The 27,841-nt window shown below is 37.5% G+C and overlaps 1 protein-coding gene across 5 annotated transcripts in view; it reads left to right on the top strand.

The window, feature by feature from the left end:
• Positions 1-26,418, top strand: part of LOC106064682 (band 7 protein AGAP004871-like) — a 98,602-nt gene extending 72,184 nt beyond the window's left edge. For all 5 annotated transcript variants that reach the window (XM_056040458.1, XM_056040457.1, XM_056040456.1 and 2 more), the window contains exons 5-9: positions 3,863-3,945; positions 5,212-5,415; positions 15,049-15,104; positions 16,133-16,211; positions 25,365-26,418. In XM_056040458.1, coding sequence (XP_055896433.1) covers positions 3,863-3,945; positions 5,212-5,415; positions 15,049-15,104; positions 16,133-16,211; positions 25,365-25,553 — 611 coding nt within the window. In that variant the 3' untranslated portion in view covers positions 25,554-26,418. The remainder of the gene's footprint in view (positions 1-3,862; positions 3,946-5,211; positions 5,416-15,048; positions 15,105-16,132; positions 16,212-25,364) is intronic.
• Positions 26,419-27,841: the final 1,423 nt, after the last annotated feature.

The following is a 27,841-nucleotide window of genomic DNA, read 5'->3' as shown; positions in this document are numbered from 1 at the left end:
AATATAGAAAAAAAAGTTCTGAATCGTTTAATGACGATTTGGCACCGATTCGATCTCTCAACCACTTGACTCGCTTTTCACCAAACCCCTCTCCCATTGCACACGTCGTCACTGCTGTTAGTCCGTTGGAAGCTCTCTCGAATATCGTCGGATGTTTCTATGAAGGTTTTAATTCGCTTTTGACGCAAGAAGAATCGGCATCTTCATCACTCGCTTTAGCTGTGACGTATAGTTTGTTGCTTCAAATAAATGAGTTAGAAGCGAATTATCTTCTGAAACTTAGAAGCAATCTACAAGTAATGCTGATCCGGCAAGCTTTGTGGCACCACTAGAAGTTGAAAAAAAAAGGAAAACCATTTACAGATGGCGAGTATTTCAAAGACTGCTTCCTGCCTGCATATGAAGAACTGTAATTTCAAAAACAAACCAGAAATCCTTTAAAAAAATCAAAGATTTGCCACTATCCACTAAAACAGTACAAGATAGAATAGCTAAAATGTCTTCAAATGTAACATATTTGCAGGTGGAAGATATTCAACTTTCTTCTGTCTTATCACTTGCTATAGATGAGTCTTGTAACATAAAGACACGGCAAAAGTTGCCCTTTTTGTCAGGTAAATGTCTTCCCAAGGTCCAAAAAAAGAACTTGTCTCGTGACAAACTAGAGGAGATGTAGCGAATGACATGCAAAATACCTTGAAAACATTAAGATCGATTTAAATAATAAATAAAATCTTTTAAAAAGCAACTGGTGGTGCCAGAAATATGACAGGAAAAAATAAAGAGGCAACAACGATTTTTCGGAGCTAGTTTATTTACTTTTCCCTGGGTAAATCGGAAGTGCTTTAGGCCTAAAACGATTCCGTCCGAAATAGTTGCGGTCATGAATTTGGTAATCAAGATTTTTAATATTTTGTCAAAAGTACTCTACCATCGTCAGTTTAAAGAATTCTTGAACGAAATGGAGACTCAGTATCCCGACCTCCTTCTTCCTAACAAAGGCGATGGCTTTCCAAAGATTGAAACGTTTTGCTTTGTGCTTGAATGAAATACATTCCTAAATTTTAAAAATGCATTATCACTCTGAATTAGAGAACGACAAATGGTTGCAAGCATTTTAATTTATGGTGGATATAACAATGAAATTAAATGAGCTGAATTTAAAACTACAAGGAAAGGGAAACCAACCCTATGGTTTGGTAGAAGAATTTGTTTTGAAGAAAAAAAATATTTTTGTTTTGAAGAAGATATCCGTAAGAGCCGTAAGTTACTTCGTTTTGAAATGTCTAACGCAGTATCGCGAGTGCAACTTTAGACACGAATTACTTCAGCACAGTTTAGAAAAAAAAACAAAGATGCATCTTTGGATTGACATGTAAGTGCGAGAAAGTAAAGTAAGAAGCCTACTAACAATTGAAAATTTAAAGTTGTGTTTGAAACTAAAAACAAGTTATGAGCCGAATGTATGCAAACTTTTTAAAACCATGCAAAGCCAAAGCTCCCATTGAATTAGTGTTGTAATTAAATGTTTAACTGCTTTAGTTGTTACCGAAATAAAAAATAACTATCTAATGATGCAATATATATATTCTCTCTCTCTCTCTCTCTCTAATTTGTTGTGAAAAACACTACTTATACATGAATAAATAGTTTCATGTTTTTCCGATTAAAAAGTGTGTCAGTACTATTAATAGTTGGCAAGAAAAAACTTTGTGTCTCTTTAAAAACTTTGAAATTTTACAAATTGTCATTTTTGGCTCTTTCGACTCAAAAGGTTGCCGACCCCTGCACTAGAGGAGACCTTCGCCTTGCTTTGGCTAATTTAAAGCTTGAAATTTCTAATATTGACAGACTGCAGGAGGCACAAGTTTTTCATTAGCTTAATTTCATTTTGTGGTGAATTCAGCAATAATAATGTTTATATTAAAAATAAAAATAAATGTACAATTAAACCTAAATACAGTAGGCCCTAATATTCAAAAATTTAAAAGGGGACTATTCTTAGGATTTGAAAGAAAGGCATGATAATGAGATTAATTTTTGTGTGTAATTACTGCAAATTATTTGACATTCCGAATATTAAGGCTGAGTGTCAGGGCTTAAATTTGCAATTAATTATTAAGTATTACAAATGTATTAATGTATCTAGGTATTAAAGTAATTACATTATAAATATGTTTGTTATATTATAGCTGTATAAGAACTTATATTATTTTAGGCCCAAGTTCAGTCCGACAGTCACACCATACACACCCAGTTATACATAAACTAATAAACGAAGTGTATAATGATTTAAATTAAAATATAAAATTTAATCTAATGATATATTTACAATGAATATGATATATGATCAATAATAATGATAAAGAAAATTCAATTGCATATATATATATCCAATATGAGGTGAAAATTCAGTACTTGTAATAGTATTACAATAAAGAAACAAACATATTGAACTTAAATTATAAGGTTCAGTAATATTGCCTTCAACAATATTTTACGACAACAACTCCATGACAAGTCCATATATCTCCTATCCAAGATACTGTTCATCCACAATAAACAAGCAAAAGTTCATAGTAACACCAAAACTCACAACTTCGAACTGTACCAGCAAGTCTGGACACAGCAACCCGCAGTCTGGAATCTGGAACCTCAGACTCGTAAAACAAACTTGAAACGTCAGACAGACTAATTGAGATTGAAACCTCAGTCCTGTAGCCTAAAGCTGAGATCTCAATGCTGAGACCTGAGACTTGAACTTGACACTGAAACAGACCCCTAAACTGGGGTCAAGATAATCCTTTGAGAATATCTACCAAGGACAACGATAAGGCTATCCAATATCAGATCCAAGGAGAAATTTAATAGCTGAACAGAAAATACACTGCTTCAGTCTAACAACATGACGTGAATGCACCAGACGAAAGTCTTCAAGTTACGTCATAAAATATAATGGCCAAGCAACAAGGGGAGAGCAGCTACTACACAATAATAAACTAACGCCAACTGCGTCATCAAGAGTTGATGAAAGCGGCGCTATTAAATTATGGAATAATTCCACTATACAACTACATAGATAACTGCGACACTGAGTGCAGTGTTTTTCCCGAATTTTGTGCAGACAAATCCGTTGTCTGCTGGCGGTCTATTTAAATTTTCTTTACGTCTTTTGCGACTGTCTTCAATAACGGCTTTTCTTTCTCCAATGTTTGTCCCGCAGGTTTTATGACAGCTTTCTAACTGTCTGCCAGAGAATGCTTCCAGGTACTTTCCTCTATGCCAATGAGGGCAAAATGGCACCCGATTGGATCTTTATAGCACTTACGGGGGGCACCTCTGTATCGCCGTCCTCCTCTAAGCTCGCCAAAGAAAATCGACTTTGGCATGAGGTCGTCTCCCATCTGGGATAATAGTTATTGACAGCATAAAAATTAATAAATGGATGACTATTTGTTCAAATTTGACTTATCACGCTTCTTTATAAGTGTTTTTCTTAGAGGGGGGCGCTGGCAAGTTTTTTAAAAGAAAAAGACGAAAAGGGGGCTGTAGGCCAAAAAAGACCACTGGCCTAGATACTACAACTCATTTGGCTGGCAATACATTTCTGAATGCTCGTAGATTTGGCTGGCTCGCTGGTCGTGCGTCTCATTATCGACATTAGCTTGTCCAGTTGGTTTTAAGCCAAATTATTTTTGGAAATTGTATTACTTAAAACATTCAAAACAAGACCATGGCTTGAATATTTCTTGTCCATTCGGGGGGGGGGGGGGCTGAGTGTTTGTGTAATAATATATATATCGTGATTGATTACACAAGCTCTCTTTGTAATTATTGTTTGATTTATTTTTCATAACTGCAGGTATATTTTTTGTTATGCCATGTATTGAAGAATACACAAAGGTTGACCTAAGAACCGTGTCATTTGATGTACCACCACAAGAGGTGAGTTGATTTGCTCAGATCGTTGAATGAGTTAACAAACAAACATGCACACGCCAAAATAATAAGAAAATGCTATATCACATTGATTAATGGACATAGCGGAAGCTATGGATGGCTGCCGCTTGGTCGTGTAGTATTGTCTATTGCTATGTGGTCTCGAAAGTCTCGGGTTTAAATCTCTCCCGACCCAATTTCCGCCATCCTGTGGCAGCTGTGTATTATGATGTTATAATCCTTAAATCTGAGGGAACATATAAAATATACAAAGTATGAAAGGTCAGATTTTACATGGGCCTTGGTATTATGATTCTCCCCCCCCCCCCCCCAACAAAACAAATACGTGAGGTGTGCGAAACACACAGGATGACATTCCTAACTTTCCCTCCTTTTGTTTTAGTTGAAGGTACTAGACATTAAACAATTCATTTTCGTTTCGAATTAAAATTGCTTGTTTTTTTTCTTTGTTTTCTTTTGATTTGAACAATATTAAAACCGACACTCACGTTATAATGAGATTTAACAATAATTACAAAACAAATTTTAATACCAAAACTAATAAACAAAAACATTTTTTTTACATGAAAAAATACGTTAGAGACAAACAGACATACACAACATAGACATGTCTCATTTTGGTTCAAATAAATAACACAATGAACATAAAAAATGTTAATCAAAACATTTCGAACCGTGACGGCTGCGTCAAAACGACCTGCCTCTTTAAAGTAATTTTGAAACAAACTATACATAACAATACAATCTTCTATAGTCAAAAGTAGAGTGGTTAGAATGTCGGCTTGATGAGGCTTGAGCCATGAGTTTGAATTCAGGTCGTTCCTTTTTTTTTTTTTTTATAAATGCTTTTAAAAAGTGAATATGGTAAAAATCCACCCATATATTCCGTTCTTTGTCTCCCCCCCCCCCCCCCCATTTTCCAACTGGTCCGGATAAGTGATAGGGTCACAGTGCATTAAGAAAGCTAAAAACATTAAATGGTGCTAAACTAAAATAATTGGTAAAAATATTATTAATTGCATAGGTTTATTGTTGTTATTGTAGATCTATTACAAATTTAATTCTATGACTAATTGATACGATTACACTTCGTATAAGCTTTGTTTTTTTTTAAATGTTTTTCATGTTTGTTTGTACATGTATAGAGACGTCCATAAATTCATTTTTGTTTGTAAAGATTTTACTAGAACAATATAATAATTAGGAAAGGAATTAGGATTATAACTGAATATGCCAAATCTTATTTCCCAGGTATTAACTAGAGATAGTGTTACAGTCTCTGTGGATGCTGTTGTATATTACAGAATTTCAAGCCCAACAGTATCTGTTGCTAATGTTGAAAATGCTGCTAATTCCACTCAACTTTTGGCTCAAACAACACTAAGAAATGTATTGGGAACTCAGAATTTGGCAGAAATTCTGTCTAATAGAGAACACATTAGTGAACAGATGCAGGTAAAAAAAACAACTTATCTTGATCTAATTTAAACAAGATTATGTGTTTGTGTGATAATTCAAACTCCTCCCCCCCCCCCCCCCGACGAATTCGTCTACGAACATAAAAGTAAAAGTAATACCACTTTGAAATGATTGTGCACGATTGTGCGTCTAAACTTAAAGTCACTGACGGATGTGAAGGAAGACAGTCTTAACTTGAAGTCACTTGCATTGGAAAGAATATTTCAAGAATTCTGTGATTTGGAATACAAAATTCTATCTATATTTATAATGCCTTTTTATGTGGATTGCGACTGCATCTTGAATTAATTAAACTCAAACCTTCTTATCAACACTTAGTTCTAAATATTTAAAGTTCTATTGAGTCTTGACGAAATCCAGTTCTCCAAATTTAATATCGCATGCTCACAGAATGTGTGCATTGTTTACACCTTGATATGTATGATAACAGATTATGAAAGTGGATCATTTCAATAATGAAACCTTCAAAAGACTGTCAAGAAATAGATTGAAGGATGAACATTTTAGATCACTTAAGAATAACTACCACGAAATTTGAACAAACGTCAAAAAAATCTAAAAATCAGTATCTGTATTTAAATTATATATATCTTCTGTCCTGCTAATCATTTTCTTGAACATTTTGTCCTACTTCTAAAAAGAGTTTGAGTTTGAGTTTTGGGCACATCGACACAATTTAGGCCATGTCATGCCTGTAACACCGCCAGGGTTACTCTCCCTTCATATCACAAGAGCTAGGTTCCACACATTTTAATCATTAAAAGCTAGGTCTGTTCACAGTTAAAAAAGTAAAGTTAGTAAAAATTTAATAATTTAGTAAAAATCTTTTGTAAATTTTATATGTTCACAATTTCACAAACCAAATCTTCGTAGACAACCCCATCTCCTGGACAAAGCCCAGTAACTTCCCAGGATATACACTGTCGAACAGTGTTTTTAAGTTGTGCGCTCTAAAAAAATTTTCCCCTAATATCCTGGTATCTGGGGCAATCAATGAGGATATGTTCTACAGTGAGACGAGAGTCACAGTACTCACAAAGTGGGGGCTCCTCTCTCCTCAGCACAAAGGAGTGCGTGATGTAGGTGTGGCCAATCCTAAGTCTGGACATGGTCGTGCTTCCACGCCTTGTCAGACCCTTAAGATGTGGGCCGCCACCTGACATCCGCCACAATCTGTCTGAGTTTGTTGTGGGTCTCAGCCTCCCACCGACCCTGCCACTCTCGATAGGTGGTAGAGGCAATACTCTGTCTCAGATCTGAGCAGGGGTTTGTTTTGTTTTTGATTTTAGACACATCGGCACAATTTAGGCCATGTCGTGCCTGCATTCCCTTAAGGACTACTCTCTCTCTCTCTCTCTGCATAACAAGGGCTAAATTCTATACAGTTAAATCATTAAAATCAAGGTCTATTCAGTTAAAATAGTAAAGGTAGTAAAAATTTAATAATTTGGTAAAAATCTAATGTAAATAGTACATGTTAACAAATTCATAAGTCAGATCTTCGTAGACAACCCCACTTCCCGGATAAAGCCCAGTACCTTCCCAGGGTCGACATTGTCGAAAAGTGTTTTTAAGTTAGTGGCTCTAAAATATTTCGCCCTGACATCCTGGTATCTGGGGCAATCAGCGAGGAACAGGGATATGATCCACGGTGAGGCGAGAGTCACAGTACTCACAAAGTGGGGTTAGGGTTAGGGTTAGGGTTATGTAAATAGTGCATGTTCACAAATTCATAAATCAGATCTTCGTAGATAGCCCCACTTCCCGAATAAAGCCCAGTACCTTCCCAGGGTCGACATTATCAAATAGTGTTTTTAAATTAGTGGCTCTAAAATATTTCGCCCTGACATCCTGGTATCTGGGGCAATCAACGAGGATATGTTCCACGGTGAGGCGAGAGTCACAGTACTCACAAAGTGGGGGCTCCTCTCTCCTCAGCACAAAGGAGAGCATGATGTAGGTGTGGCCAATCCTAAGTCTGGACATGGTTGAGCTACCACGCCTTGTCAGACCCTTAGATGTGGGCCGCCACCTGACATCCGCCACAATCTGCCTGAGTTTACTGTGAGTCTCAGCCTCCCATCGGTCCTGCCACTCTCGATAGGTGGCAGAGGCAATACTTTGTCTCAGGTCCAAGCAGGGAATTTGGGTTCCTGACACCGCTTGATTTAGGGCTCTCTTTGCTTCTCTGTCTGCGGCTTCGTTTCTCTCAATGCCCACATGGGAGGGGACCCAGATGAAGGTGACATCTCTATGGTCGGCTGTTATTTGGTCCAACAGCTTCAGGCTCTTATGTATCAATGGAATGTCAGTCTTCATCCGCCCCAAAGCTTGCAATGCAGATTTGAAGTCGGAGCAGATTATAAATTTCCTCCTTTCTGATGCTTTGACGGCCATAAGTGCAAGCGATATTGCATGTAATTCGGCCATAAAGATGAAGCAGCCATCGGGGAGTCTACGGGAGATTGTTTTGTTCCGAAATGAGCAGACACACGTGACCTTTCCATCCATTTTTGGATTCTTTCCCTTTGATTCGCCTTACTGCCTTCCAAACCGCTCTAGCAGAAGTTTTGGCATCCAGACTGCCGACAAAACTTCTCCAGGAATTCCTTTTGGCTGACCGTATGGTTTGTCTAACCTTTGCTCTAGCTATTCTGAATAGCTTTAGGTTTTCCTGGGAAGGATTCTTTATAAATGCAGCCAGTCGTTTTTTCCTATCACCAATAGCACTTTTGCAAGCTGTATCAAACCATGGTTTGCTAGGCCGTTTTGGATTTGCAGAGGTTAGGGGTACAACTTTCCTGGCTATACTTAGTAGCTTGCTAGCAAAGGTATCAGCTGGGTTCTGTTCATGGAGGATATTTTCTGTGATATCCTCGGAGCATCTTTTTTGGAATTGTTCCCAATCGGCCTTATTCAGTTTCCACCGCTGAGGTCGTCCCAATGAAGAAAGACTGTTAGTGATGATGATTGGGAAGTGATCACTTCCCCGTAGATCATTGCTAACTGACCATTTAAAGTCGTCCAGAAGTCCGGGGACGCATACGGTGAGGTCAATGCATGTGAGTGATCCAGTTCCTGGGTGCAAGTAGGTCGGTGATGCATCATTAAGTATGCATAAATCATGTTGGAGGAAGATATCCTCCAGCATACGACCTCTTGTGTCGGTATTGTTGGATTCCCACATGGTGTTATGGGCATTGAAATTCCCAAGGATTATATTAGGCCGGGGGAGTTGTTTCATTAGGTCCTCCATGTCTGTTGGGTTTAATGGAGCTCCTGGTGGTAGATACAGGCTGCAGCAAGTGATAACCTTGTGAAGGGTTATCCTAGCTGCTTCGGCCTGTAGTGTGGTCTGTAGTTCTACCCTCTCATGGGAGATGCTCTCCTTCACAAGGATACAGACTCCACCTGATGCTATCTCTGCATCCTCAAAATTCTTGCTGTAAGCTCTGTAGCTTCGGAAACTGATGCTATCTTTCAGAAATGTTTCCTATAAGCAGTAGCTGCATTTCCTCATAATTGGCCTTGAGGCCACTGTACAATTCTGGAATCCATGGCTTATTCTAAATGACCTACTTGGAGCTATTTGGCCTTGGGAGGCCCCCGGAGGGGGTTCCCTTTATTCCAGTGACTTTAGTATTTTTATTCTTGGGTTTGGATGGAGAGGAGGACAACCTCCTTTTGGGGGACGTCTTTCTCTCTGGAGAGGGGAGATCCCTCTGGTTAGAGCGGAGGTTATTTCCTCCTCTCTCACCTCGGGCATACTCTCCGCTTTGATTTCTCCCCTTAGGGTAGAGGTTGGGGTGTCTGGCTGGGTTCTCTGAGGAGAACCTGTGTCAGACATAATGTCTCCGGGTTCTCCAGGAGTGTTGGTTTTGACATACTGTTCAGTCTCCATGCTCTCATCAAATAGCACATAGAACATGTTTTTTAGCATGACAACAGGGCTTTCTTGTCTCTTGGAGGTGTGTTCTTTGGCGGTGTTTTCTTCTGAGTTGGAGGCGGAGGATTGGGTGGTGGGGTCAAGGTTTCCGTCTGTGTGGCTATGGATTTCCCTATTTTAACCACAGCCTGGGTGTAGGTCTTTGTCAAGCCGAATTGGCCCTTGGGTAGGGCTAATGCAGCCGATTTCGCCTGGCTGAAGGTGCATCCATTTCTTGCCTTGTACTCCTGCACGGCAACCTCCTGTTTCCACACAGGCCAGTCCTTGGAGTAGGTTGAGTGGCAACCATGACAGTTTGGGCATTTCAACTGGGCTGTGCAGCCCTTGTCCTCATGACCCTCACCAGCACATCTGGCACACACAGTGTTCCTCTTGCAGACTGCCGCGCCGTGTCCATAAACCTGGCACTTGAAGCACCTCATGGGGCCTCACTGGAACTCGTAGGTATTCTGCCTTCACATACTCTGGCGGTGTCCTAGTTCCCAATGATAGGATAATAGTGGCGGTTGGTTTTGACCTCCTCACCATCTCTGCGCCTTGTAATGCGCCGGGCATAGAGGACTACTTTAATTTCCTCCACTATTTCCTTCTCGGAACATTCCAGCAGTTCTTTAGAGCTGATTACACCTCTGCTGGTGTTTAGACTATTGTGTAGGATGACTTCCACCTTTAGATCAGATTCTTCTATATCGTAGAAGCCCATCAGAGTAAATCTTACTATCAACGTCTACGAGAAATTCCGATGATTTGTTCAGCTTATATACACTTTTCTGCTCTCCCACTACTGACTTAAGTCCCTTCTAGATGAGAATAGGGCTCATCTTTGTCAGGCTTTTTCCCTCTTCTGTTCACCTGACCATCAGAAATGATTGCCAGGTAATACAGCTTCTTGTGGCCTTTAACTTGTTTTCTTCTATTCGACGTCTCTTGCCCAGATATAAATCTGGGGCAAGTAGTTTTTTTTTTTTTCCATATATATATTCTTTTTGTTTGAGCTCCAAAAGTGCTAAGGAAAGAGGAGCGCAGTTTAACGTCATGTCTCGGGACGACTATGGGGCATCTCTTGCTCAGACATAATCTGGGGCAAGTAGTTTTTTTTTGTCCATGGACATTTTGTTGTAATTTGGCACCTGTGCTCCCCACCCGCCATCGAGTCCAACAAGGGGACGAGCCATTCGGATGTCCAGAATGAGCCCATCACGGCTACACAGGTGCTATACTGAGTCAGCTGCTGTATCGGACATGCGACCGAGTCCAACAAAGGGACGAGCCATTCGGATGTCCAGAATGAGCCCGCCAGGGCTACATAGGTGCTATACTGAGTCAGCTGCTGTATCGGACATGCGACCGATACAGCAGCTCCCTGACTGACCCTCTAGCCACTGCCCTCCAGCATAGGTCAATGACATGCTGGTAGCTTAGCGTGATCAGCCGGTTGACCCAGAGCGGGAGATTTTAAAGATAAGGAGACAGAGTGATGGGTAATGAAGGCAGAGTGAGAAAAAGAGGAGTCAGACACGATGATAAAAAAGAAGTAGGGCACTTTTGAGCTCCAAAAGTGCTAAGCAAAGAGGAGTGCAGTTTAACGTCATGTCTCGAGACGCGCTCCTAAAATGTTTGCCCATCACTGTTCTAGGACAAATAGTGACGAGTTTTTGCAGGTCTGAACAATTTCATTGCATGTGCCGGGTTCAATTGTAATGGTGGGATGAAGTTTTGTTTTCCTTAATAAATCTTGCAAACATTTTGTCTGATTTAATACCGCAAAGTGGTTGGATTGTTAATACGACAACTGGAAGGTTGTTTAGGTTTTAGAGAAACCTATGTCAGCTACCCATTGGAGCTGGTAAACTCAGGGTCATCCTAAAATTTACAAAGAGCAAAATTCCAAAGTTACTGTGAATAGACATTGTTTTTAATGACTTAATTAAATAAAATTTAGCTCTTGTGGTATGAAGGGGAGAGTAACCCTTTAGGGATTACGGGCAAGACATGGTCTAAAGTGTGCCGATGTGCCAAAAACTCAAAACTCACCCCCCCCCCAAAATTACCATCTTATACCAAGCGCGTCCCCAGGTTAAAGGTAGGGGGAAAACCCTTAGATGTGATTATATTAGCTGTAAATATAAGTTAACAGCCGCGGACTAACTGGTTTTTTTCAGTCATGGAGGACGATGTGGGGTATTTCAGGGTTAAAATAGGTAAAACGTCTAAACAAATGTAATAAAATAATTGGAAAAAGCGAGTATAGGGCGCTTAAATTCTAAACCCAGGTAGATGAAACTCGTTAACTATAGATAGTAACTCATATAGGAGAGTCAAGTTAGAAATTAAACAACTATTGCTTTGCAGATGATCAGGGATGATCAAGGGCTAATGGAGCACAAACAGAAAGAAACGCAGACTTAAGTCGTTATCCATGGGCCTCGTGACCAATAACACATTGACACGCAGCCTGATCTAACGGAGTTCAGAGATGTTTCCTTTGGATGTGGCGACCTGCCTGTGGATTCCCGCCGCGCAGGTAGGGGCTGGGCTATCCTTCTTGAAGGAGCCCACACAAGCGAGATGGTGGTTTTTCTATCTCTACGTGTGAGCCAGAAAGTAAATTTACTGGCCAATACTCCAAGACTAAGAATCTAAACATCCTTCAATGGAATGCAGAGTAAATCTATAAAAAAATTTCTACACGAGAAAGATATAGATGAAGCTTACATCCTAGAAACTCACTTGAATACATTACAAGCTACACTTGTATCAGACAAGACAGAGAAAAACAGACCCAAAAGGAGGAATTGTTACCCTTATAAAAATGACATCCGACCACAGATATAACTTTGCATGATCCAGCAGAATCAGAAATAATGGGCACAAATTTCTTTCTTCCAGATGGAAGTCACGCTCCCCATACTAAATCATGACAAAGAAACAAACTGGACAACTACCACCTAATTAGCGCTATGGAAAGAGTGATGAATAGAAAACTCAAATGGATCCTTGAGTCAAATAATCTACTTACTGAAGCCCAAGCTGGCTTTCGAAAAGGCAGATCTACAGAGAACCAAATCGCCTTCATCACACAAGAGATAGAAAATGGATTTGAAGAACAGAAGCCAATAACGATTGTTTGTGAGTTGATCTGGAAAACGTTTCCTTTAGGTCTGGGAACAAGCTTTTGACTGAAGTTAATGGACAGTCACATAGCCCACAGAATGTACAAATGGAGAAAAGAATATCTGAACAACCAAAAAGTTTTGGGCTGCTTGCAAGGGAAACGAAGTCAATCAGTGGGCATTACAAATGGCGTTCTGCAAGGGAGAGTTTTGTCCCGCCTACTGAAACTGGAAGCTTTTTACTGTTCATGCCTCTGTCAAGTTGTCTAATCAATTCACCAGAGGAATCGTTCTTAGAATGCGTAGGTGGAAGAAACTTGTATTTTTAATGTGGTGGAAATATAAGGTCCAGGATTCTGATGTATATAAGATTAAGTATAATTTAATTTAAGTTGCTGTTCTTGTTCTTGAAGTCTACTCGTTATTTAGGTTACCATTTGGTGATGTGCCTCAGAAATAGTCAAACCTTTTAACATTTTCTAGTTTTTGGCCATCTTTGAATATGTCTGGTTCTATGACTGATTTATTTGGAGTGGTAGGTACAACACTTCTGTATTTATTACATTGATGCTGAGTCCAAAATTGTACAGGGGTTGGCGAAGAGGAACAAGCTCTAATGAAAGTTTTCTTGAGGCTTTTAAGGCACGGCCTTTAGGAATAGCAGTCCTATGGTCTATTTCGCTTTAAGTCTTTGAACACTCAATAGATTTGTGTCAATGCGATAACGTGTTTCGTCTCGCAAGGCATCTTTGACCATGGCGGTGAACATGAAGCAGACTAGTGTTGGAGAGTAAGAGTAACAAATACACTTTTCCAGTTACCACACAGAAAAAAAAAGACAATCTTGGATGCATCCCAGGTCCAATAGCTGGCACCACATTAGACTTCATTATTGACAGACAGTGTGACAGACAGGATGTCCAAGTCACAAAAGCTCTATGCGGAGTGAACTGTTGGACTGATCGATCATCGTTTAATATTATCTAAGTTGAACATGTGCATCAAACCACAATCATACAATCACTGACATTTTTTCGGCTTCTTAATTCAATATTACAATATTTCATAAGCGCTATTTTGCTTATGGTCGGTGTCACCTGACGACTTATGGATTGTGGTTTTTGGTACAGCGTTACTCCTACCAATGTAACTCCTACCAATATGCCATGGCTCACCTGTGTAGGGGAAAAGACGAATAGTATAATAAGTGAAAAGTTTGTATTACAAAATATATTCGTCTTTGCATTTTATTAATTCTTTACTACGCACAGAATTACTACATGAGCCTTGCGTGTATTGAAGTCATACAGTATATTATAAGAATTCTGTTTTCTACATAGACCACGCTCAATAGCAAGAATTACCAAATGTTTCAATCTATCTACAAGAATTGTTTGAAAGTAATTCTTCATTAGTTTGAGGCGCGAGAAGCTTCTTTCACCAGATTCCAAATATTACGGGATAATGCCGTTTTTTTTTTGTATCGCGCGTTTTCCATATTGAATGACAATTTTTGTCTACATATTTCATAAATTTTTATGAGTTATCTAAAGATAGGAGATTTCCAGGACTTTTTCGTATATTTTGCAATTTCAGGAGATTTCCATGAGCTCCTGGTAAAACGACAGGTGGCCGCGGGAAATCAGTTATAAAATGGTTTAACTTAATAATTTATACACCTAGAATTAGCGCGGGTCCTATGAAAGTGTAGGTCCTATAAAAGTGCGGGGCCCACTGTGGTCGCAAAGGTTGCAGTGGCCTAAGGCCGCAAAATATCGGCGTATGCTACGCCGCCGGTCGACTAGTACAAAATATCCGACTTACAGGGGAAGATGATTCTGAAGCAGCGAAGGGATTCAAATTTCTCTTTAATAATGGCTGTTCTGTGTCCTTTTTTGAATTTTTTTTGAATATTACACCGAGGCACGCAATTTAACTGACCTCTGAGGAAGCAGTGGTCTGATAAAGAATAAGAAGATTTAAATAGGGCTGCATGTATCTGTGTGAAGGTTAATCTTCAGCCACGCTCGAGTAGACGCGTGATGGAGAGGAAATCACAGGTGTTACGTTGTTTTACACAACAAGAACTAGAGAAATCACGTGTTTATTTTAGGGAAGGTTGATTGTTTTTATTCAGCTGACGTCCCGTCACAGTCGGAACCCTTTTTTTTTTTAAATCACTGTTACGTCGTAACGCTTTCTCACTCAAGTATTTTGTTTACCTCCACCTTCAAAATATTATAGTTCTTCATACATTTCATTTTAATAACTTTTACACACACAAAAAACACTATTCAGTCAATGTCAGCTTTATAAAACCATGAACTAATACAATGCCTACAAAAAGCAGGTTACACCCAAGGAATGCTACTAAAGAGTGAGTGATCGAAGGCCACTTGCTTAAACATAAACGAGTTTTTTATATTAACACAAATGCTCTTAGTCATCTTGTTTAACTTTACGTATGATTTAGATAAAAGTATGTTGAGATATATTTCTTCTGGTGTAAATATTTCAATATTTTTTTGAATGGCTTCTAATATGTTGAAGAATGTCCTTGATGATGCCACAGATAAATGGGGAATTAAAGTCGAGCGGGTTGAAATGTGAGTAGTAATCTTTTTTTTTATTATTATTTATGTGCCTTACAAGAATATTTTAATAATATCTTCTCTTAAGAAGGAACATCTTTACTGTATAAGTCATGAATGATGTTTTGTTTGGCTGCTCGCTGCCTGTTCATGTCCAATCCTGATAGAAGGTCTGAACACTGACCTGTGACGTGGCAATGATCTATTGGTCTAAACTGCCCACAGGTTGTGACGTTCAGGCATTCTACAGCGATTGGTCTTGATATGTTATGCTTGGGGTCGGGTAATATATATATATATCCCCCCCCCTTTTCGTGTTTGAAGATGAGCACGTTTCTCATTTTCTATGCACAAAAAGATGAGTGTTAAGTCCAATCCTCGCTTTACTTAGCACGGGTAAGTTGAGTCAATTGGAGATAGGCTTCTCTCAGCTTTTGTTGAATCTACGTCCTTTCATGCTGGCCACTCTCCTTGTTTCGTATTTCGTGATTCCGACACTCAGACTTCACGCTATGAGGAGCGATCGAGAGCTAGTGTTTCCCAGCCGTGAATGTCAATATCGCACTTATAAAAGAGCTCTTAATGGTGTCTTTTTAGCGTCCCACGGGAGCGCTTTCCTGCACAGGTCCTCGTAAAGAAGTCGTTTGCAAAGATGATTGTCTGGCATGCGGACTACATGTCCCGCTAATCGAAATTGTGACCTTTTTGCTGTGGCATGGATACTGTCCATATTGGACAACTGTAGGATTTCAACATCTGGTATGTGGTCAAACCAATGCAGTTTTAGAATTTCTCGTAGACAGCATAGGTGGAAGAAATCAAGCTTTTTGATGTGGTCGACTCTATGCCTAGGAGTGAAGGGAGAGCACTACAGCACTGTAGACATTCAATTTTGTGGAAATGCTGAGCCCCACTTGTCTTTGGAGTCTTTTATTTTATTGCATTGCAATGATGTGGCAGTTACGTTATATATCTATAGTGTTTGTATTTCTCTAATGATGACTAAATATGCAGCTATTGTACCTATGGCATCCCTATTTCAGCAAGGATGTACGTCTTCCAACCCAGTTACAGAGAGCAATGGCAGCAGAGGCTGAAGCAGCACGCGATGCTAGGGCAAAGGTACAATCTCAGTATCCAACTTGAAATTAAAATAGAGAGCTTATCTCACTGTACACTTTCAATGTGTTCTTATGAAAAAAATATTTCCTCGGATCACTGTGTAGATCTTAAGTTACGGATTATTCGTCCTGACATGAAACACAACTTCGAATTGAATGAAACACAAAATAATAATCCACAATTAATAATTTAAATTACCTGATTTAAGTAAATCCATTTTAATGCTCATGTATATATATAAATATTTATTTCTTATAGAAAAATTATAATAATGGGAGTTTGTGTTACATTTTATCATAAATTACCTTACACACAAATAAAAATAGAGCTGACAAAACTGTCGCGGATAAACAAAAACTGCCTGTGAAATATTCATTTTTTTAAATGCATAGCTTACAATAGAGTGCTTATTTTGACAATACCTCTATTCAAGTCTCACTTTCGGAGTGGAAAGTTCTGGGTAGGCAAAGGGTGGGTGGACAAGGCTCTCAAAATGGTTCTAAAGATTTTTCTAGAAATTTGACAGTTAATGTAGATCTATATCATTGGGGAAATAATTACTAGATAGTTTGGGAAAACTCTAGTTTGACAGTTATAATATTTAAAAGAATAAAAAGAAATATACGTATCTAAAACACTAGTGGTCCCGGGTGGGGGGGGGGGCGGGTGAATTTATATAGTGAAATTACACAATTTGAGTAAAAAAATATTTATATTAAAAATGTGTTTATTATTTATTTTTTAACCCATTTTTTATATTATGTAGCCTCCCCTTCAAATATGTTGTCGGGTACTAAGGGAGATTACATCTATTCCCCCCTCCCCAACCCTTTAGCTGCAGGGGGGGGGCGATTTTTTACAGAGAAGTCATGCATTTTGTGTAAAAAATTATTTTCTTATCTTAATAATATACAGATTTTCGGCCCCTCCACTTGTGTTGGCCTATTACGTGGGTGGGGTGGGGCCATTGTATCTACCTCCCCCTTATCCTAACCCTTTTTGGGGGGGGAGGCAAAGTTTTCAATAGATATCACTCAATTTACTTATCTTAATAATATATAATATACTAATTATTTATATTGTAACCAATTTTTATATTATGTCACCGTCACTCAAGCACGTTTGCCGATTCTGTGTGGGGGTGGGGGGCGATTGCATCTATCCCTTCGGGTGGGGGAGAACGGTTTAATTTTTGTGCAGAAATCATAATTTGTGAACAAAATCAGCCACATATCTGTATCGGTATATCTATGCTACTTACTCCGTTATTTTAAACCACTTGTATAGTTTGTCGTTACGCACTCCAATCTCAAATTCAATCATTTTATAATATTGAAAGAAAAAATGTTTTCGAGACCAGGGTGGACCGTTGGAAGGGCAATAGTCTCCACCGACACAATTCTTATATCGGTTCGCCCCCAGCCCTTTTCACTAATGAAAATCGCAATCATTATTAATAAATAATCGTTTTTATTCTATTGCCACCTCCCATTTTCCAGCGAAAACTTGATTTTTAAAACAGGATATTTAACTAATGTGACAGATTTGAAGTAATCCCCTATGTTCTAAAATCTTTATTCTCTGGAATGAATTGAAGGCAATTATTTAAGACTTTTGTTTTGGAAAATTTAGAATTCATAAGAAACCTGTAAGTATAAGTTTAAAAAATGAGATAGAGCCCAGATACTTTTTTCCTAGTCGACTTTTCCCAACCGTTTCTCAGTGACAGATTTTTCTATCACCAACTTTTTTTTTAGAGCTTTGTAACAAAGGAAGTACATGCAGACGTATTGAACAAAATTAATGACTTAAATATGAAGCTTTTTTTAATATCATTTTACGAAGACATTTTTTTTCGAGTGGAACCATTAAATTCTTCAAACTTTAAAAAAAAATCTAAATCAGCTTTTCTCAAACTTTAAAAAAAATCTAAATCAGCTTTTCTCAAACTTGGGGGCGCATAGACGGGGTTGAAGGGTTCTTTTTCCTTACTAGGGAAAAAATCGGTTGTATTTGAAATGTAGTAAGGGCATATGAATTCATATTGAATACTTATCAAATAAAATATTATTCAAAAGGTGGTCTTATAAATTACACACTTTAATATGTATCCAACAAACCAATTATACCGGTTATGCGAGGGTTGAAACGATCGAATTTTCTAAGATCTTTGAACCATCGTTCAGTTAAGGTCTTCTGCTGACCAAAACAGTGTTAGTACAAGAATTTTGCTTAACATGAAGATAATTTTACGATGACTATGCTTACGCTACATGTGCCTCGATTGTCACTCACATTTCAGTATTGGCACATACCAAAAATTATTTTATTTCATAGTGATAGTGAATGCGTTTGTGTAACATGGGTAATACTTGTGTGCTTATACATATGGTTTACATGGGATTGGACTTTCGAGAGTTTCGAGAAAGAGAGAGAGCAAGGATTGGTATTTTATAACACTGTACAAAAAAAATCTTATAGATAAAGATAAATCTAGATCTATTGTCATTCAAAAGGGATCAAATCACTTTCAGTTTTGTACGAATTAGACGAAAATTCCTCTTAACACTTAACCTAGATAAAGGAAGTAACCTTGAGGGATTATGGGCACGACATGGTATGAATTGTAAGGATGTGCCGAAAATTCAAAACCAAACCTTCTGTAAAGAAACTGAGCGCAGCCATTGACATGCATGCACACGGGAAAGCACCCGGAGAGATAGTATTCCTGCAAAAGCCATTCAGGCTGGAAAGCACGCCCTAATCAAGCCATTACATGAACTGCTAAGCTTGTACTGGGAAGAAGAAATGGTCCCCCAGGAATTAAGATTCAAACATAGTAACTACAAAAAATAAAGGTAACCGCTCCGATTGTAACAGTTATAGAGGCATTTCACTTTTTAGCAGAGTTGGAAAGGCTTATGCTAGAGTAATATGAAGAGGCTGCAGAACTTGACGGAACCAGTTTATCGCGGTGTGGCTTTAAGGCAGGTAGATCCACAACATATATGATTTTCTCCTTGCGGCACCTTGAGTAGAAGAACAGAGAACCAAAGCATACCCTCTTTAAAGCATATATTGATTTGACAAAGGTTTTTGACCTTATCAGCAGAACTGGTCTGCTTGCTGTATTAGAGAAAATCGGCTATCTAAACAAGCTACGGAAACATGTGTCAGTTTTTTCATGAAAATATGCAGGGGACTGTACAGTTTGACAGTTTCGCCTCTAGGCCATTCTTCATCAATAGTGGAGTGTTCTAGCTCCGTCACTATTCGGCTTCTTCTTCTTAGCTGTACTCTTACCAGTGCTTTTAAATCCATAGAAGATGGACTATATATCCACATTAGATTTGATGGAAAGCTTTTTAACCTGGCACGCCTTAAAGCCAAAACGCAGAGACTGCGTATCTTGATTAGGGATCTGCTGTTCTCCGACTCATATCTCACTCAAAAGAAGGATTACAAAGGCAAGTGAATGCTATGGCAGCTGTTTGACAAGAGCCTTACGATAACTCTCTCCAAGACCAAAATCCTGGCAGAAATACCCGCGATACATACTGGAAATCACACCCTTACGATGGTGCAGGAATTAACCTTCTTAGGATCAAAAATCACCAACACCCTAGATGTCACGTAGAAGACTGGGCAAGTTCATTTTATTATACCCGGACATCAATTAACTAATCCTACAACCCCTCCAATAGCTTGGTATTGAGCATCGCCTTTCCAAAAATCAATTACATAACGCCATAAAGGGCAATTACATCAAGAGATGCAAAGAGAACTTGTGGCATCATTTGATCACATGATTGGGCGTGGTTTTTGCCTGTGGTTTTGTTTTACCTGAGCTAAACGCGTCAGTTGGTAGATGGAATTTAAAGAGACAAGGATCTTCATTATTTCAATTTCTAAAGATATTTAAATCTAGAGTCTATATCTATATAAGAATCCCCGGCATCACAGAAAAATACAGTGACAATAGATTTAGACACTGAGCTAGCAAAAAGAATAGGAACGTCTTCTTCAGCGATGGTAAAACTCTCGAAGAGCTACTGGGAAAATGCCAAATTGTATGTCAACCAAAATTCTAGTCTACAATGTCTGACTGTGTAGTGAGAACTCTTCTTTATGGTAGTGAGAGCTGGTCAACATAGATGTATCAAGAGCATAGATTAAATAGCTTTCACTTACGCTTCCTGTGACGAATAATGTGCATTTCCTGGAAGGATTATGTCTCTAACCAGGACGTTTTGAAACTAGCCAATATGCACATCATCTATGCTCTTCGGACACAGAGAAGACTACGCTGGCTCGGACGGAAGAATCCCTAATGACATCCTATATGCTGGGCTTGTGCAGGGAGCAGACCCAAGGGCCGCACAAGACTAACCTACAGAGATGTCTGCAAGCGAGACATGAGGACCACAAGTATCAACGAAAGTATGTGGGAGGAGATGGTCCAAGACCGGACAGCATGGAGACAGAGGGTGCCTGCTGGTATGAATGTCGTTGAGAGCAAAAGAAACGAAGCTGCATTAGTTATGAGAAAGAAAAATAAAGCTGCCCTATCAGCTAGCTTTTAAAAAATGGATATACATGCACGAACTGTGGCAAAACTCTGCCGCTCCAGTATTGGCTTGATTAGTCACACCAGATTCTGTCCCGTCTGAAGACAAAACCAAAATCAGTGACTCGAGTGGCGCATCCATTATCTTCCGAGACAGAAAGGAGCCATATGTTATTCAAACAAACGATTACAATGAATTGATAAAACCAAATTGATACTTTTTTAGAGAAGAAAATACAAAGATCAATCTAGAAAGGGGAACGGGAATGTGGCATTCAATTCGGAATTGTTTGTTTCTCTTGGCCTGGTGATATTGTTCAAACATGGAAGTGAGCTAAAGAACATAACTTACCGGGTCGCTGGTATCTCTCTGATTGCAGAAGAATAATCCTACTAGAATCAGTCAATGCTCCCTGTAAAAAGTAATACTCCTTATGAAATGGACATATCCCGAGTCATTAACACAAATTAAAGAAAACAATCCTCAGTCGAGAAATCCAAAATCATAACAAAAGTTTCTCAACACATTTACACAGTATCTCAGGTCATTAACATCCGACGGCATAAACACAAATCACCTACTTCGCACGTAGAAAAAAAAGGTTAGTTGGGAGGGGGGGGGGAGGTGAACAGGTTATAACAGCAGTAGGTAGAAACGTATGTGGTGTGAAGTACTTTGTTTGAAAGATGGAATACAACAAATTAAAGCAACCAATAAAGGGGGGGGGGAGTGTCATAGTCCAAATATAATATAGATTTCATTGAGAGGTCGAAGAAGGACTAGCTTTTTCTTGTTAGCGGCTAGGGGATAAGGGATAAGTTTAAAGTGAGACTAGAATTAACGTGCCAAAACTATGAATGCGTGTATGTGTTGGGAGCCGGGTCTTTCCAAATCATGTCAAATATATATGTCGGAGAAATTACGAAATTTGGTTTTAAAAAATGGGTGTTCCAGAGAGCGAGAGAGATATATAGAGGGGAGCGAGAGAAAGGGAGAGATACAGAATTTAATTGTAACAGATGCTCTAATTCTCGGGCTAAAAACCCCGTAACCCTACCCGGGGTTTGATGCTAAAAAAAATACCTCTTTAATATAAAAATAAAGTAAATTATATACTAAAATTCTTTGAGCGTAACTAAGCCAAGGGGGTTTTTGAGTTTAAACCCCCTTCGTCCAGATGTCTTTTTTTAAAGTTTAAAAACCCTCTAGATGGTTTTGAGTTTGAAAACCCCCTTTTCAATATTATTCTAAAGCAAACTACTCTCACCAAATTCTATGAGCGTAGCTAAATGGGGCTTTGAATTTGCTAAAAAAAATACTCCAGAGATTTTTTAGTTTAAAATCCCTCAATAGATGATTTTGACGATAAAACTTTCCTTTTCAATGTAAAATCTAAAGCAAAGTACAGTCACCTAATTCTAAGAAAGTAGCCAAGAGTGGTTTCAAATTTCTACCAGTGGTTGGGCTCCACTAGTAAAGTACAGTGAATAGTCCGCCAAAATTAAAAAAGACTAAATTTGGCTCAACAAAGATGGCTAAGACAAATTTTAGGAGTCAGTTATAAAGATCGTGTCTCAATCAAGGAAATCCTAGGCCGAACTGGGAGTCGACCCTTTATAAGGTTTTCACAGAGCATCGCATGAGGTTTGCGGGACTTGTTCTCCGACTAAATGAATTACGCATAGTTGCGATGACATGGAGGACAATACGAGGAAAGCGAAAACAGAGACATCCTAGTACAACTTCACCCCGCACTTTCATGGAGGTTCTCAGAGCAGGTGGGAAGAGGCTTCAGACATTGCCAGTGAGAGATTTTTGTGGAAACAGCTTTCCGCCCAATGCGCCGAACTGCGCGGGAGGATCTAAGTTAGTAAGAATAGAACATTAGGTTTTAAAAAAAAAAATTAATAGCAAGATAATGCACTGTAGATACCTCAAAATATGTATTTTGTTGGCTTTCAATACCGAAAATAGTGCTTGGCGACGGGTTTTCGTCCCGTGCTGAGGGAGCTTACATATACTTGTAGACACAATTTGAAATATTTAGGATGACATCGTCTACATCTTTACACTTTTGGTAAGCAAAAAATGTAAAGGGTCCAACTTACTACAAACGTTATCGGAAGAAACATTATGTAATAGTGGGCTAGTAGAGAGATAATAGTGAACAAATAGATGCTATCTTACTAGATTTTTTCAAGGCTTTTGACAAAGTTCACCACCATAGTTTGCTTAAAAAATTAAAATATTTCGGCATTAATGGTCCACTGCATCAGTGGACTAAAGACTTTCTGATAGGGAGAGAACAAACTGTAATAATAAATGACTCTAAATCAACACCGATAACAGTAAACTCAGGTGTACCTCAAGAAACAGTCTTGGGTCCACTACTATTTTAAATTTACATAAATGATTTACCAAATTGCATTACTTCAGGAACAAAAGTCAGATTATTTGCAGACGATTGCATAATATATAGAACAATAAAAACAACACAAGACACAGATATTTTAAAGAGAATCAGATGAATTACAGAAATGGGAATCAAATTGGAGCATGTCTTTCCACCCAGAAAAATGTCAGTTGTTAAGAGTAACAAAAAAAATAAAACAAATTAATTCCACTTATCTTATTCATGGCAAACCAGTAACACAGACTAAAAACGCAAAATACCTAGGTGTTATAATAAATGAAAAACTGTCATGGAATCCACATATTGATGAAACTATAAAAAAATTTCAACAAAGCATTAGGGTTTATTAAAAGAAATTTCTATAAATCAAATAAGAACATAAAACTAAAATGTTATTTAACCTTGGTTAGGCCAATAATAGAATATGCATCCTCCGTATGGGACCCCTCAACTCAAGAAAACATTAAGAAACTGGAACAAACACAAAATAGAGCAGTGAGATTCATAAAAAACGAATATTCACATTTGACTAGAGTAACACCATTAGTAAAATCACTAAATTTAGAAAGCCTTCAGGACAGAAGACTCAAAAGTAAAGTAGCAATTACACATAAAACATCGAACCATAATCTTCAAATACAAAAACAAAATTTAATAAAATACTCTGAAAGACATAATGCACAAATTGTAAGACAAATTTCCTTACGGATAATAAAGATTATTATTATTATTAAAGATAAAGGCACATTCCTCGTCCCATATGCTAGGACAAATTTGTACAAATACTCCTTTTTCCCTAGTGCTATTAGAGCATGGAATGGGTTGCCTGAGCTAGCCAGGAAAACCAGTGACTTGGCAGAATTTAAGTCATTGGTTAATATGCATGACTAAATGCATGACGCGTAGGACGTAATCATCTTCTTTTTTGAAGTAACGTCTGTATTATATAAGATAAGATAAGATAATAAATACTTTCTTGTCTGTTTAAATGCTGGTTTATTCATGTTAGATCGTCCATATATATTGGCCTAAAAGGAATTCAATTATCCCCCTATCTATTATTATCCCCCCCCCCCTTTCGACATGTCACCAATGTGGGTTACTGGGTTACAATAACGAGACGGGCCTGACAAAACAATAACATTTGCTATCACTTATTTTAACCAGTTTTTCTAAACATTTAGACACAATTGAAGCAATTGAAACAAGTCTAAAGTCATTCATTTCCTTTGGTTTGGAAACCTTTTTGGCACAGGTACAATTATGGACGACTTCCACACAGATTGTATCTCGTGATTTAGTAATGAAGTGGAAAAAATCTCTAAGAAAGGTTCAGCTAGTTGTTCAGCACATTCTTTTAAGATTCGCCCTTTTATTCTATCAGGCCCTCCAGCTTTCATTGGCTTTACGTTTTTGAAAATGTTGCAGACTTGCTCTTTGGTAATCGCTTATTCTAAACAGTTTAACTGTCTTAATCAGGATGCTTCTTTTGGTGATGTTTTAAATTGTGCTATTTAAAAACCGCGATCGGTTCACAGCAAAGCTAGCACACGAAGGTTAGTTTTTAAAAAAACAAATTCAGCATTAAAAAACAAATTCATCTTATGTTTTTCTTTATTTCAAGCATTCAGGATTAAATGCGATAACTCTTTTTAGGATTGGTGAGATTTCATTTTAAAAAGCGCTTATTGATTTTGAAATGTGAATGTAACAGATATGATAAACATAATACAGCACTAATGATCTCATAAGGATTTCATTTAATCCACTGAACACAAAAGATGGAAAAAACAAGATTACAAAAAGGTTTAGTGTTATCACACTTACTCAGAGGCGGCCCCAATCGGATTCAAGACATGATTTTGTTTTGATTGTTCAAAGGAATATATTTTCTAAGATTCTCCTCTAGGTTTTGAGATCTGAGTGTGACAGACCCACCCACATTTTACACAATTAATACCGTGGCGCCAAATTAATCAATGTTAAAACAAAAATCCTCAAAGTTTGTTTAATATGAATATGGCTACTGGACTATTTATATAAAGTGTATCTGAAATTTAATTTGCAATAATTTCATTTCAATTCTTTTTTTGCTTTAAATATTTTAAATGCAATGTAGGTCTAATAAGTTTTAGACCAGATTTCTACTTAGACTAATTTTTTTTCCTATAGGTAATAGCTGCTGAAGGTGAACAGAAGGCGTCAGTCGCCCTTAAAGAAGCTGCTGATATAATTGGAACATCGCCAGCGGCATTGCAGCTTCGTTATCTACAAACATTAAACAGCATCTCTGCAGAGAAAAACTCAACAATAATCTTTCCACTTCCTATTGAATTTATCAGTGGTTTGTTAAGGAAATAACCCAATCAGGACGTGATGGTGAAACCAATTGGGCGTGCTGGCTTCGTTTCGACGCTAATTCCTTTAGCCAAAATTGTTTTTTTTTATTATGTATTTAAAACAATAATGATACATATCTATATTTGTATGTCTGTTTGTATTTAAATGTATTTTTTATGTAAAAAAAAAAAGTTGTTTTGTTCCCGTTACATTTGGGATGTCAGTTTGGTGTATCCCTACACTTTGAATGTATGTGTCCTTCGGGGCCAACAAAAACATTAATGCTAATTTTTTTTTTACACCAAAATTGTTTATTATTACAAGCTTACATCAACTCACTCTGTCTGTCTGGTACAATTTTTGTACATATTATTTATTATTAAATCAATAAAAAAAATAATGATAATAATTTTTTAAAATTTGATATTGATGAAGGGAAATAAATCAGTAATGATAAAAATAGCTATTAATGCACATTTCTTTCCCTTGTAAAAGCTTTGTATAAAATTTGTTTTCTTATTTTAGGGTTTCTCAAACGAAACAAAAAGTAAACGAAACAAAAGTAAACGAATGAAACTTGCCTTTTTTTTTTTGTGTTTGGTTGGGATCTTCATGTCAATAGGATGATCTCAGCTAGAGTTCTGGATTGTCTGTTTTACGTGTTTTGGATATTTCTTCTCACTAGATCGTCAAATGTCTACCCAAACCTCCCATAGGACGGTGAGGGTGGCAACGGGTAGGATTCGAACCTGAAACCATCACCAGTTCGGAGCATAAAAAATGTCAGCAAGGTGGTACGTGTGCTTATGTTCCTATGATTATAAATCTATGTGGACTGGAAATAACTAAGAATCCATGTTTAAAACAAAACTATTTCGAAATGGTGGACAGATGGGTTTACACATTGACCAGAAATTGTAGGGGGCGGGATGTTAGTTAGGTAGATCTCAATCTTATTTTGATTCTAGATTTAAATCTCTGTATGAAAACCTAAGACAATATATTTTTCCATATTTAAGTCTAGATCTATCAGATCCATTTCTAATCATGCATCTCAGATGCAATAAAAGTGTGTACCCAAATTTAGAGATCTTTGTAGATAATGATTTTATATAGATCTAAATCTCAAATTAATAGTTTAATTGTTATTTAAAAAAAAAATCTAGTCTAGATCTAGACTTAGCAATAGGCATTACCAAGAGCAGCAAAGGTAGTAGATCTAGAGCTAGTCTTTTCTTGTGAACTATTGAACAAGATTCCCGTCTTAAACTGAACAGCTCGCGTTCGGAAGATATGAAGCCATATTATTGGTCAATCAAAAGAAATGAACATTTATTTTACTCAGATCTTCTATGAATTCGCAAAACACATTGCTGTGACTTAGCCAACAGTTAACCCAAAGAACCCCAACGAAAGGCGTACATAACAACACTAGTTTAATAATAAATAAGAAAATAGAGCAAAACTAATAACATATAAAGTTTCCTTGTTTACATTAGAGATGGAAATCGAACCCAACTTTAAAAGCTCGGGTTCGGTTCGGTTCGATGACGAGTACCTATAGATCCGTTTCGGTTCGGTCAGGTCTAAAGTTCGGGTTCGGCTCGGTTCGATGTTATGAAATTATGTAATAGCAAAATTAAGTTATAAGGTTTAAGGCTATGTGGGACACTAAATTTAGGTAAACAGGTCAAATATTTCGATTTTCAGTTTTAACCTAATTTAAATAGCCCAACCATTTCTGGACATAAAAATATCATTTTCATGATTGGCAAATAATTACTTATTTTTTAATATTTTTTTGTAAGATATACAGATGTCTCTTTTCCAATTTTGTTTCGTTTTTTTTCGATTTTCTCAAAATACTATTTTTATTCACTTTTTTTTACTACTCCTTCACTATTTCTGCATAGAAATCAATCAAACTTGTCCAGCTTATTATTTATACCATGTACAACAACTTCTATATTACATTTTCTAAGTTTCAATTAATATTTTGTATTTATTGCAATAAAATATTAGAAAAATGAAAAAAAAATGTTTTTCTTTAGCAAGGTTAGAAAAAAAAGTTTTTTACTATATTTAAAAACTAATTTATAGAAAATGTTCTGGAATGATTGTTCTACACATTGTATATTTTTGTTTAGCAATATCTTAAATAGTTTTAAAGCCTTAGCGATTTAAAAACGATAAACAATAATCCAATATGGCGGCCGTTGCCATGACAACCATTATAAGAAAACATTTTAAACCACAATTTTTTATGGCAATTCATTGGGAGTATACATATAAAGTTTGGAGTAATTTGA

This window comes from Biomphalaria glabrata, chromosome 9 (genome assembly GCF_947242115.1).
Source record: "Biomphalaria glabrata chromosome 9, xgBioGlab47.1, whole genome shotgun sequence".
In the NCBI taxonomy this organism is placed as follows: Eukaryota; Metazoa; Mollusca; class Gastropoda; family Planorbidae; genus Biomphalaria; species Biomphalaria glabrata.
This window is presented reverse-complemented; position numbering and strand designations above follow the sequence as displayed.